Source organism: Jaculus jaculus, chromosome 6, assembly GCF_020740685.1.
Source record: "Jaculus jaculus isolate mJacJac1 chromosome 6, mJacJac1.mat.Y.cur, whole genome shotgun sequence".
Taxonomy (NCBI): Eukaryota; Metazoa; Chordata; class Mammalia; order Rodentia; family Dipodidae; genus Jaculus; species Jaculus jaculus.
This window is the reverse complement of record NC_059107.1, coordinates 92698173-92711439: the sequence shown is the minus strand read 5'-3', so window position 1 is coordinate 92711439 and position 13267 is coordinate 92698173. Positions and strand designations below refer to the sequence as shown.

At 52.2% G+C, this 13267-nt stretch overlaps 1 protein-coding gene across 2 annotated transcripts in view; it reads right to left on the bottom strand.

The window, feature by feature from the left end:
• Asic1 (acid sensing ion channel subunit 1) overlaps positions 1–9476 on the bottom strand; it is a 32328-nt gene extending 22852 nt beyond the window's left edge. For both annotated transcript variants that reach the window (XM_045153709.1, XM_045153710.1), the window contains exons 1-3: positions 9363–9476; positions 8093–8470; positions 7333–7528 (exon numbers count right to left, since the gene is read on the bottom strand). In XM_045153709.1, the coding sequence (XP_045009644.1) occupies positions 7333–7528; positions 8093–8454 (558 nt within the window). In that variant the 5' untranslated portion in view covers positions 8455–8470; positions 9363–9476. The remainder of the gene's footprint in view (positions 1–7332; positions 7529–8092; positions 8471–9362) is intronic.
• Positions 9477–13267: the final 3791 nt, after the last annotated feature.

Genomic DNA, 13267 nt, shown 5'->3' with positions numbered 1-13267 from the left:
AGAAGTCTGAGCTGGCTACTGTCCATGGCCAAGGCCACTGCAGCAGTGTCTCCCTAGGGATGATTTTAGCTTGGCACAGTGATGCGACATATCAGCTAGGGTCACACAATACTATCAGCAATGCCCAGCCTCCCAGATTCCAAGACTGTCAGCCACACTAACAGCTTGCAAATGACAGGAGTAAGAAAGGGGTTTCTTTCTAAGAACCCACCAGGTTAAGACCTCAAAAGATTGGCCAGGTGTGGTGGCACATGCACGCCTTTAATCCCAGCCCTCGGGAGGCAGAGGTAAGGAGAATCGCTGTGACTTCAAGGCCACCCTGAGACTACACAGTGAATTCCAGGTCAGCTTGGGCTAGAGTGAGACCCTACCTCAAAATAAAACAAAAAACAACAACAACAGAAAGACTGCAGCTTGCCCTTCCTTTCTTTCTGGAGTAGTCTTGGAGTGCTCTCTCCAATCCAATCTAGCCTAGGGACTTGTGAAGGCTAGGCATTCATACCATCATAGTTACCTCTCCAGCCAGTAGTCTCTGTTCTTACAATTTTTTGTTTGTTTTGTTTTTTTCAACGTAGGATCTCCCTCTAGCCCAGGCTGACCTGGAATTCACTATTTAGTCTCAGGGTGGCCTCAAACTTGCAGCGATCCTTCTACCTCTTCCTCCCAATTTCTTTCTTTTTTTTAACTTTAAAAAATTTGTTTATTTATTTATTTGAGAGGGAGAGGTAGGCAGAGAGAGTATGGGTGCACCAGGGCTTCTTGCCACTGCAAATGAACTCCAGATGCATGTGCTGCTTAGTGCATCTGGGTTTATGTGGGTACTGGGGACTTGAACTCCAGAAATTAGGCTTTGCAGGCAAGTGCCTTAACTGCTGAGCATCTATCCAGCCCTAAACTTTAAATATATCTTTTATTCAGGGCTGGAAAGATTGCTTAGTGGTTAAGGCGCTTACCTGTGAAACCTAAGGACCCAGGTTCGATTCCCCAGTACCTAGGTAAGCCAGATGCACAAGGTGGCACATGCATCTGGAGTTTGTTTGCAGTGGTTGGATGCCCTGGAGTGCACATTCTCTCTCTCTCTCTCTTTATCTCTGTCTGTCAAATAATTAGCCTTAGTGGCTAAGCCATCTCTCCAGCCCTGTTCTTAGCGTTTCTTAAAGAAATGTAGCCGTTTCACACTGAAAAGTATCCCACAAGGAAGACGGCCTATGTACAGTGTACACTCATTGGGGTAAGTCAGCATAACACAGCCAGTATACGCAGGTATGGCCTTGGCCAGGATACCAGAGGCTGTTCCTCCCAGAAGCTGAAGGAGGGGGCTGCCCCTCGACAAAGAACGCTTTAACACCCCCCAGTAAGCCCCTTCTCCTAGAAACTGAGAACTGGAGTCGGGGGAAACCCTGCCCTGAAGCGCAGCCCAGTCCTCTAACCCAGCTGGGCACCACTTCCTGCGCTTGCTGTTGCCCTCTCTAGTCTGCCTGTGGGATTGTCCACGCAAGGGTCCTGACTAGCTGTTCTCAGACAGCGGGTAATCGCTTCTGGAACAGCAATTCAGACGAAGAACAAGTGAGGGAAAGCTTGGGCCTTAGGCCCTTTTCCTAAAGGGCCCTGGCCGGAGACCACTGTTTGACGCATCAGCTCAGCCACATTCTGTATTGTTGGAATTTTGGGAGCAGCTGAGTTGGGTAAGTGGGAGGAGTCTACCTGACTGTGGTGGCTCAGTCACTTGAGGGCAGGGGTTGAGCCTGGTTTTCAAACCCTTTCACCACCACACTTCAGCCCCAGCACAAGACCTGGCACATGGCAATGGCTCTGTCTGAGAGGGAAGCGAATCACGAACCGTCTTCCATTCCCTCAATCCCAGTTCCTAATCTTCCGTCTCCCTCACCGCCTCCCCCTTCCCCAGAATAAACACTGCCTTCTACAAAGTGGAAGCACACTCAGAAGTGACTTGTGCTCATAATAGAATGTTCCAGATCTCTCTAGTGGCCTCCCCTCTGTCTCCTGCACACACTGAGGTTCCGTGTGCCGTCCCTAGGCTGCTGTCTGGGCATTGGCTTGGCATCCAGGAAACGCTCCTTCTCCTCAGCCCTCTATTCCTACTCTGCCCCCAGAGGCACTTAGTTACTTACATCAATTCCCTATTACTTTAGGCAAGAGCAGGGAGATCAATTAGCTTAGAGTAGCCTCTTAGCTGATAGCAGTCTGGGAGAATGGGGAGGAGTGAGAGAGAAAGCGAAGTTATCCAAAGGTGGATTGCGCCTGAGAAGGAGAGAGAAAGCGGAAGGAAGCCGCCCTGTCCCAGGGCCCTTGATCTCCTGCAGCCCGCGGCTGCGCTCCTCTCCCCACTCCGCTGCTCCCCGCGAGGCTCTTCCCCGGGCAGGGCAGAGAGATGTGGCACCTCTGAATTCTTTGTGTGGGTGGCACCCTTCCTCCACTTGAGCCTCTGCAAACTGTGCATCATAGCATGGCATCCCCTCTCCTACACCCCCCTCAAAACCTGCCACTCCCCCCAGGGAGGAGTCCATCAGGACCCTCCTTCCTCCCTGTGCAGCCAAGATCTGGTGCAGCGAAACCTTCACCTCCTTCCCCGGACAGCCCTGCCTATCTGGAGGGAACAGGCCGAGGTTAATAAGATCAGATTCTCCCGAGAAGCTTTTTCTGAGCTTCCTATGGGGGGTGGAGTGGCCAGTGAGGGGTGTTAGTGAAGCGGCAGCTATCCCTGGGCTCTGATTGCTTTGTTCTTTTTTCTTTTCTTTCTTTCTCTCTCTCTCTCATTTTCTTTGTCATTTTACTTTTTTGGAGGTACTAGGGATTGAACATAGTGCTTCATACATACCAGAGTAAAAGAGCTCTATTGATCAGTAACATCCCCAGCCCTCTGATTGCTTTAGATGACCCATTATGGCTCCTAGGTTCACCTCTTGTCAGGTTCACATCTTCCTTACCTCCGTGTTCTGGACAATTCCAGTTCCTCCCTCCACAACCTTGGGGGCATTTTTGTGCCCACCCTCTTCCTCCACCTCTCCACTGGGTTATCCTATCCCCACTTCAGGATTCTGAGGGAATCCTGTAGGACCTCCACAGATCCTTGACCCCCAAATCCACCGCTTCTTGAGTGACTCCTCTCTCTCATCACTCCCCCAGCCCCAGCATTCCCACTGTCCCCCCTCCTCTTCTTTCTCTTCGGGGTCCAGACATGAATTCCTGCTTCTTTCTCCCCCAGGCAAAGGCTCTGGGTCCCAGCTGGAGGGGGTGGCATAGGGCAGATTGGGTAACCATCTGCCAGCCCCATCCCCTTGGTGCTGCTCAGCATTCCAGCCACATCACTGCTCCCACTGCCAGGGACAGATAAGGTGCAGCTGGAGGCTGGCACCAGCTGCGAATGTGCTCACTCCCAGCCCCCGCCCAGACACCAGCAGGCAGCTGCTCCCTAGCCCCCTCCATGGAGCCCCTTGCCCTGACTGCCCTTAAGGTGGGGAAGGAGAGAGGAGCCTCAGACTTTGTTGCTCTGGTAACCAAGCACCCCCACTGGAAGGAAAGAAGGAAGATGGCCAGGAAAGAGGGGGCCTTGTCTTTGGCCTTCTTTGATCTTTTGGTGGCTTAGGAGGGAGCTACTGATGTCTACCAACTGGATTGCCCAGGGATATCCCCCAACTGAGTTCTGCCTCCTTAGTCCTAAAGGATTTCCAAACCAATTTTTCCCTGATTTAGCTCAGGTTCCCCACCTCCCGCTGCCCTCCCTTGCTAACTCAGCCACACCTCTGGTCCAACACTTGGACAGCCAGTCCATTCCCTGTAGTTTAGTTGGATTCAGAAGCACATCTGGGGTTGGAGATGAGATCCTTATCCTGGGAGATGGGGGTCTTTGGGAATTGGAGTAGTCCTGTTCTATGCCTCCCTGTACTGTCCTCTTACATGAGGGTTGTCTTGGAAAACCCACAGAGCAGTCCACATATGCCTATGCACATGGTGTTTTGTGAACTCTGAGCAAGGGCTTGAGTCCTGAATTAAGACCCTCTGGTCCTGATGGGTGATGGCACACACATGAATGCCAGCACTTGGGAACCCGAGGTAGAAAGTTGGTGAGTTTGAGGCTGGCCTAGGCTACAGAATAAAATCCTTTCTCAAAAACAAACAAGCAGGGGCTAGAGAAGATGGCTTAGCGGTTAAGGCGTTTGCCTGTAAAGAGCTAAAGGACCCCAGTTCAATTCCCCAGTACCTACGTAAGCCAGATGCACAAGGTGGTGCGTGCATTTGGAGTTCACTTGCAGTGGCTGAAGGCTCTGGCATGACTATGCTGTCTATATCTCCAAACAAACAAAGACCCCCTGCTCTTGAGACTGCGGAAGATGCCACAGTTGTATCCTCTAAGCCCTTACCCTACAGACAGACAGTTTCTGTCAGTGTCACTTTTGCCTGGGATCTGGAGTCACTTCCCCAACACACCTCTGGGCAAAGCAGAGAATGACAAGGCAGAAAGATAGATGCTAATTATGAGATCAAGTTGAGAAGAGACAGAGGAGCATCAAGCAATGAATATGTGAGCCCCTTAACCCCCTTAGGGTTAGAGAGGAGAGAAAGCCTGCCAGACCCTTCTCCACCAAGGAGGGATCACGCAGGGACCCACACTTCCATCTGTACATGAGCACCCCTTACTGGCAGAAGATGCCAAATGCTTGATATGGAGAAAGGCTCGCAGTGAGGTCAGCCTGCTGGCTTGGTCCAGTCAGATTCAGGGTCAGATCTTTGACATGGGTTGAAAACAACCAACAAGCAAAAAACACCACCCCTGATCTTCCCTGACACCTCAGTACCAAGAAGTGACAGAGTTGGGCCTGTAGGGTGCTAAGCAGTATTTTTATTCTCGGAGCAAGAACTCAGATTGCTTCAGAACTCTGCAAACCAATCACATCTCCACAAACAATACGAACCATTGCATTTCATCATCTCTACTACTGTGAGCCAAATATCTCTTAGCATCACCACTTGCAGTCTTTCTGGACACAATGGACAAATGGAGGCCAAGCTGAATTTTCCATAGACTTACTGTACCCGATCTTTCACCTTAGCACCTCCCCACGTTGTACACTTCCCTTCTGCACCCAATGTTACAAACCCCCTTCATTAACAGATTTCTTCTCTTCCCTCTTGGGTCCCTCTACCTTCCCTACAATTCTAACTCACTTGGGAACATGGTTTGTGAGCTTGGGAACTCTCTAGTCTGAAGCTCTGGGGAATTGAAGACTTTCTTCACACAAAGAAGAAAAAGAGAAACGTGATTCTTGCATCCAGACTAAGCTCCCTAGTAGCTTGGCTCAGCAAGGAGTGTGGTCATGTAACCTTTGTCCAGTTGGATTGACAAAGGTCCATGAAACTGGTCTGTAGGGCACAGCGTAAAGAGATTGCAAAGTCTTGTGTAGCCCCAACAGGAAACACTAAGCATGACCAGGGCTCTAACCTTTCCACACAAACAAATGCAATTCATGCTGCTGGATGCTAGGAGGAAGCAAGCAAGTTGAGGAGAAAATAGCAGTGGAGAAAAGAGAACGGAGAATTGGGAGGAGCAGGAAACCTTGGAGTCCTGGGGAGACTGGGTGTTGAAAGAACAGTGTCAGAGGCGGAAGTGGACACAGGAGCTTCAGGGTCAATTGTAATGAAAAGAGAACACTGCGTTGGGACTTAACAAGCCCCAATCTGTCACTAACCAGCCAGTGAGCTGGGGCAAATTATTCTATTTCTTTGTGTCTCAGTCTGTGCACTTGTAAAATAAAGACAAGGGCTGGAGAAATGGCTTAGCAGTTAAGGTGCTTGCCTGTGAAACCTAAGGATTCAGTTTTGATTCCCTAGGACCCATGTAAGCCAGATACACAAGGTGGTGAATGTTTCTGGAGAGCATTTGCAGTGACTGGTGGCTCTGGTGTGTCCATTTTCTCTCTCCCTGACCTGATCTCTCTCTCTCTCTCTCAAATAAATAAAAACGTAAAATATACATTAAAATAATGATAATATAGTTATTGATCAAAGGGGCTGAGTCTAGCAAGCATCTTCAGGAGTTGTAAGCATCTTCCTCCCATTGGGCGATCGGGTCCTTTGGTCTCTTTCCAGCTTTTGTGGAACCCAGGCTAGTCTTGAATTAAAGATCCTCCCACCTCAACTCCCTGAATGCTGGGATTGCAGGCATGTGCCATCGCCCTCAATAACTTTTTTTTAGTTAAGCAGGCTCTGCCTAGCTATGGTCTCAAACTCACACTCTGCCTTAGCCTCTAAGTGCTTGGGATTATAGGCGGGCATCACCACATACAGCTGTGTGATTTTTAACTCTGAAAAATCTGGATGATTTGCCCAGGAGCACTTCAATTATCAAAATGCACTGCTGGCCTGAGGCGACCATGTCTTTAGGATGCAGTGAGGGTGGAATCTGCATTTTCAGAAGCAAAGGGAACCTCCAGTTCAGCCATGATCCTCTCTCTAGAACTCTTGTTGGCAAGGAGTGTGTGGGTGGGTGTGTGGTGGCAAAGAGAGAATGACCTGTCTTTTTTTCCCCCCATTTTCCAAGGTAGGATCTCACTGTAGCCCAGGCTGACCTGGAACTCACTACATAGTCTCAGCCTGGCCTCAAACTCACAACTCACAGTGATCCTCCTACCGCTGCCTCCTAAAGTGTCGGGACTAAAGGCATGCGCCACCACACCCAGCCTGTCTGGCTTTTTAAAAGGAAGTGTCTCTTACTTCTGACACTGTGTTGCTTCTCAAGCATGTGCAGTCACATCACCCAGGGATCTTAACAGAACGTAGATTCTGATTCAGGTTAGGGAAGTGGGATGACAGAGTTATTTATTTCTTCCAACCTGCCAGATGACAGTTACCAGACTCGATTTTGAGCAACAAGCACAAAACTAACACACCATGACCCCAAACTCTGACCCCTGAGGCCCAGAGGTAATATTGGTGGGGTTGGGGATCATACCAGGTCATGTACATGCACGTGAGTATGTGCACAGGTGGTTATATATGTGTGTGATGCATATTATAGGTTCTCTTCTCTGCTGTCATAAATGCAAGGCTGAGGCTCAGGTCTTTTTTCTTTTCTTTCTCTCTTTCTTTTTTTTTTTTTCAAGGTAAGGTCTCTAGCCCAGCCTTAGGGCTTCTTGCAGTGTACATGTGCCGTGTGCTAAGCAAAGTCCCTTCCAGCTAGAAGCAAAACTCAAGACCGACCCTCGACCTCTCCTAGAGCAGCCAGCACGAGAGATGAGGCCTGACCTGCTCCAACCTCCTCCTCCTCCTCCAGGGGCCAGGCTGCTCCGCACCCCACACAGGGGACCCACTCACCACCTTGAAGTCTTCAGCACTGCAGACCTCCCCGCGGAAGTGACAGGAAAGCAGCATGTCACGAATGTCATGTCCCGCTCGGTCATAGAACTCACGCATGTTGAAGGGCTTGGGCTTGAAGCTGCGGAAGTTGGCCTTGTCCTGCAATATCTCCAGCTGCTTTTCATCGGCCATCTGTGTGTCCGGTATCTCATACCTGGAGCCCAGGGGCGAGTGGCACACGGATCAGCGTGACCACTAGGGTGCATACCCTACTTGGGGTTGGGGCAGCATCCAGCCCTGGGGATCAGATCTTGGCACTGCTAGGCAAGGAAGGACAACTGGACATGTCCAGAGGACCTGCCGCACGGGGTATGAGAAGACAGAAAGATCTGTAGTGGCTGCCCAGGGGTGGGGATCTCAGCACATGGGCGAGAGGAAACATGAGTAAGACATGAGTTATGGCTTTTACGGGACAGTCTATACCCTTTAAAGGTAATCTTTCCCGTCCCCCAAGTGAGGAGACGGGGGTATGGTAGAAGGAGGAAGGCAAAGCTTACTCCGGAGAGTGCTGATGTCTCACAGCTCACACTGGGTAGGGACCGAGCTGTTTTCGACTATGCTAGAATCAGATTGGGCGTCCTTTAACTGAGCGCTCAGCTCAGCAATTCCCTGACTCCTCTGCAGTGAGTGGCAGGTTTTAGGGGGTGGCGAGAGGCTTTTGGTGGGCAAAGGAGGCTGGCATTCCACATGGTGGGAGGAGTGGGTGGGAGCGGCCGACCTGTTGTTGAGCAGAGCCAGCAGCTCCCCGGCGTGATACAGGTCATTCTTGGAGACTTGGCTGAAGCGAAACTCGTTGAGGTTGCACAGCGTGACGGCGGGGAAGGTGAGCTGGGAGGCGGCCACCTCGTCGAGCTTGGTGACATGATGGTAGCAGAAGTAGTACTGCACACGTTCGGTGCACACACACAGCAGCACAGCCAGCGAGCCCAGGAAGCACAGGGCCCACAGTGCCCGCTTCAGGGAGAGCCGCTCATAGGAGAAGATGTGGGCAAGGCCGTGCAGCGTGGAGCTACTGGCGAAGGCCTGGATGCTCACCGGCTGGACGCCACCCACCTCCTCCTCCTCGGCCTTCAGTTCCATTCTTGCCAAGGGAATCCTGAGGGGAGGAAGGGAGAGACGAGAACCTGTCATTGTCTTTGGAGTAAGAGCACATATAGGACCCCTCCGGGTATATTTACTCAGAGTCCTTATCTCCAGAGGTCACTGCCTATGGTAGGGAAGGCGACTTCCGTGGTGTGCAAGCTCAGAGGTGGCTGACTGAGGGATGCATCCAACACTGGGTTCCTCTAAATACAGAGGCACAAGGTGTCAGCTCAGACCACGAGAATACTCTCTCCGCCAGGGAAGCTTCCAGCGCCAGGGGGGACCCCAGATACTGTCACTAGAGCGAGGGAGGGAAGTCCTGTTGCACCCACAGGCAGGCACAGGAGTTCCCTGGAGATGTAGGGTCACTCTGGGACAATGTCTACCCCAACCTGGAGATAAAACTGCCTCAGATGGGCTGAACCAGGGGGTCTGGAGCTCCTCTCTTGATCAAGGGTATCCCCAGGACTGGGGTCTTTCCCCAGGAACCAAACCTGGGCCAGAAAATCCCCAGAGTGAGTAAATATAGGGGAAACCCCCGCCCCAGCCCGAGTCCTCACCTGCGGTGTCTCCAATTCTCATACAGGCACACGCTGTGTGTGTGTGTGTGTGTGTGTGTGTGTGTGTGTGTGTGTGTGTGTGGTGTGTTGGTGGGAGGTGGCGGGGTGCCTGAGGTGGGATATATGGGGGGGCGCGGCTCCCTATGACAGCCAGTTATCCCCGCCCCAACGCACCCCCCACCTTCAGTCCAGCTTCGCGTCGCAGTCAGCTCCCCGGCTCGGCCCCCGCCCCACTCCCCAACCACCGAGCCTCCCCAGCAGCTGGGGACAGCTGGAGCGGAGAGTCCCGGCTTAGGGGCTCGCTGGGGAGCCCCACGGCCAAAGACAGGGGGATCGGAGACCCACCTGAGGGGGCTTCGGGAAGCTGGAAGCCGCCGCAGGTCCTGGGGCGCTGGGCCGATCGCGGGCTCAAGCCCGAGCGGCGGAGGGGCTCATGGCCCGGAGCCGGAGCCGGCGGCCGCCGCGGCACGCCGCGCGCAGAGCCCTGCAGGGAGCGGCCCGCCGGGCCGGGCTCGGCTCAGATGCGTCGGGCCGCCGCCGCCCGCGCGCGCTCGCTCGCTCGCTCGGCTCGGCTCCGTCCGGCCCGGGCTCGCTCGGCGCGGTGCGCGGTGCTCTCAGCCCCGGGATCTGCAGGGATCCATCGTCCGGCCGGGTGGTGGCAGGAGGGGAGGGGGAGGAGGAGGAGGAGGGGAGAGGGTGCGCGTGCGCGCCTACGAGTGTCTGCGAGGGTGTCTCCGGGCCGCGGTGCGCGCGGGGGCCCCCCGGCCCGGGAAGCCGAACCGAGGGCTCCCCCCCGCTGGCTCGCCCCCTCCTCCTCTCCGCTGCTCTCGGCAGCGCCGCCACGCTCCGGCCCCGGAGCCAGCCGACTCCCTGCGTGCGAGGCCCTGGGGTTGGTGGTGTGCGCGCGCGCGCAGGAAGGAGGGTGTCTGCCCCCAGCGTCCCCCTCCCCGCGCTGTCTCCTTCGGATCGATGCTTCAGCCTCTTGCCGCTGCTTCCTCTGGTGGCACATGCACACGTGTACACACACACACACACACACACACACACACACACACACGCTCCGAGTCACACTTCACCGATTCAAACCCTTGCCTGTGTGGAGATGCAGCCGCACACAAACCGGAGTCAGATAGATCATGCCACACTCATGCACGCACATCACAAATGCCCACCACACATTCCAGAGGCCTGACCACACACAGGCACTTGCCCGCTTACAGGCGTACACTCACCTGATCTTATCCCCTGTTCGGCATCTACCTGCATGTGACTCAAGCACACATGCACGTATGTAAACAAACACAGCCTTGGTCACTGGGATCCCATTCTTATGCCACTGTTTTAATTAATTAAATTTATTTATTTATTTTGAGGGAGGGTATGTTTGCAAGCCCCTCACGGTAAGTCTCTAGGGCAAGAGCAGAGAGAAGGAAGGAGAAATCGCCGGATGTGGAGGAAGCGGGACAGAAGCGAGGAGAGGGGGAAGTAAACTGGAGGGGTGCAGTATGAGGAAAGGAAGCTGTGTTCAAGGATGAAGTGGAGGTACAGGCACTGAACCTAGGCCTAGGGGCTGCTCCTGTAAGCTCTTACATCTCCCCTTCCCTCCCTCTTCTTTTTCCCTGAGACCTTGGGGGGGGGGGCTCCCTATCCAATTAACAGAGAAGGAGCAATCAAGGGGAAGTTGTTAATTTGCTGATGCTCATTAGGGGCTCTTAGCACTGAGACTGTTGAGGTCTGATGGTGTCAGGTGACGAGGGGACCAGCATTCTATCTCTAGAGGCTCCTCTGCTCCACTTCCAAGCTGGCGAGACCTGGGAGAAGGGAGGTGAGAAGCAGGTCTCGGGGAGCTGGTCCAGCAGCTGGATTTTAAGTTGTAAGAAAGAATCTGCAACGGGTAGGGATGACACAATGGGAAGAAGTTGATGAGAACTTGAGAAGGGTTTTTGTGTAAAGGGTCACGGGAAACCAGCGGAGGAATAAGGAGTCAGTAGGGAGAGTGGGCATGGCATAGGGCTGTGGAGGAGAAAGATTGGGATCTGTTCACCAGGCTCTAGAATGCCGAGCTGCCAAGAAGAAAGAAATTTTCTAATCATCAGAGTCAGGGAGCTGTCCAGCAGCACAAGACGGGGCCAGTGGGCTGCCATGCTCCTGGGCAGCCACTGGGTGGCAGCACTTCCTCAGCTACTTTGACTGCATTTATGGGGGCAGTTGGGAGGGGGAATTATTCTGAGGGTCGAAAACTAGGACCTGAATGAAGAAGCATTGGGTCAAGTCTGAATCTTGAATCCCAGATGTCTTCGGGGGAGGAGAGGACTATCTTGGAGCAGCTAATTTCCCCCACCTTCCCACCCTCAGAGGCTGAGTGACACGTGGGGCTTCTTCTAATGGCTGTAAATTGCTTCAGTCACCTGGGACGTTACCGAGGGAGCAGCGGGGGAGGAGGGAAGGTGATGGGGTGAGGTGGAGGCAGGCAAGGACTGACTGGGGCCAATGAACAGCCTCAGGAGGAGTCTGGGGGAAGATAAAAGGCATGAATCAGTGAGCTGACTCCCAGACCTCTTCCTGCCACTCCTCAGCATGGGCAGGTCCCTTGACCTCTCTGAGCCTCCATCTCCTCACCTGTAAGATGAAGACGCTGTTTGTTTCACTGGATTTTTTTTCAAGAATTACATGAACTAATGCACGAAAAATCCTTAGTATATTGGCTTGTGCTTAATAAATCTTCATTAACAGAATAACAAATATTAGCATTTGAATTTGGATCCAGAGGTAAAGCCACCAGAGCAGCTGCATCGGAAAAGACCTAAATTTTTGTTTTGTCTGTTTTCAAGGCAGAGTTTTGTGTATCCCAGGCTGGCATGAAACACCCTATGTAGCTGAGGATGACCTTGAACTTCTGGTCCTTCTGCCTCCACTTCCCAAGTGCTGGAATTACTTGTGAGCATCACCACACCCCATTTTATGCAGGGCTGGAGATCTAACTCAGGACTTTGTACATGCTAGGTGAGCACTCTTGCCCACTGAGCCACACCCCCATCTGGGGACAAACTTGAAGATGATAGTTTTCAGCTCACATCATCTTGGGGAGTTACTCAAAATACTGACAATGAATCCACCTTGGATCAAGTAAATCAGAATCCCTGGGGATGGGGCTCAAATATCCCAAGTTTGTTGTTGTTGTTACTTTTTAAAAAAAATTTATTTATTTATTTATTTGAGAGCGACAGACACAGAGAGAAAGACAGATAGAGGGAGAGAGCGAGAATGGGCGCGCCAGGGCCTCCAGCCTCTGCAAACGAACTCCAGAAGCGTGCGCCCCCTTGTGCATCTGGCTAACGTGTACCTGGGGAACCGAGCCTCGAACAGGGGTCCTTAGGCTTCACAGGCAAGCGCTCAACTGCTAAGCCATCTCTCCAGCCCTGTTGTTACTTTTTAAAGATGGGGTCTCACTCTAGCCCAGGCCGACTTGGAACTCACTCTGGAGTCCCAGGCTAGCCTTGAACTCACAGAAATCCTCCTATCTCTACCTCCCAAGTGCTGTGATTAAAGGCGTGTACCACCACACCACACCCTTAGATAGCCTATTATTTTTGTGTGTGTGTGTGGGGGGGAGGTAAGGGGATTCTTTTTTTATTTTTCCAAGTAGGGTCTTGCTCTAGCCTAGGCTGACCTGGAATTTGCTACGTATCTCAGGGTGGTGGTTTTGAACTCATGGCGATCCTCCTACTTCTGCCTCCTGGAGTGTTGGGATTAAAGATGTGCACTTGGCCAGGTGGGTTCTCTTTCTTTCTTTATTTTATTTTATTTTTTAACTTTTTGTTTTTGAGGCAGGATCTCACTGTAGCCCAAGATGACCCGAAACTCACTCTGTAGCCTCAGGCCTTGAACTGTTGGTGAGCCACCAACCTCTGCCTCCTGAGTATTGGGATGGATCAAAGGCATGTGCCACCACACACAGCTTTCTAAAATATATATTTTTATTTATTTTTTGGTTTTTCAAGGTAGGGTCTCACTCTAGCTCAGAGTGACCTGGAATTCACTATATAGTCTCAGGGTGGCTTTGAACTCATGGCAATCCTCCTACCTCTGCCTTCCAGAGTGCTGGGATTAAAGGCATGCACCACTAAACCCAGATAAAAGTATTTTTTAAAATTCAAATGCTAAAATATTTTTAAAATACTTTGGAGAGATGGTTTAGTGGCTAAAGTGCTTGCCTGCAAAGTCTAAGGACCCAGGTTTGACTCCCTAAA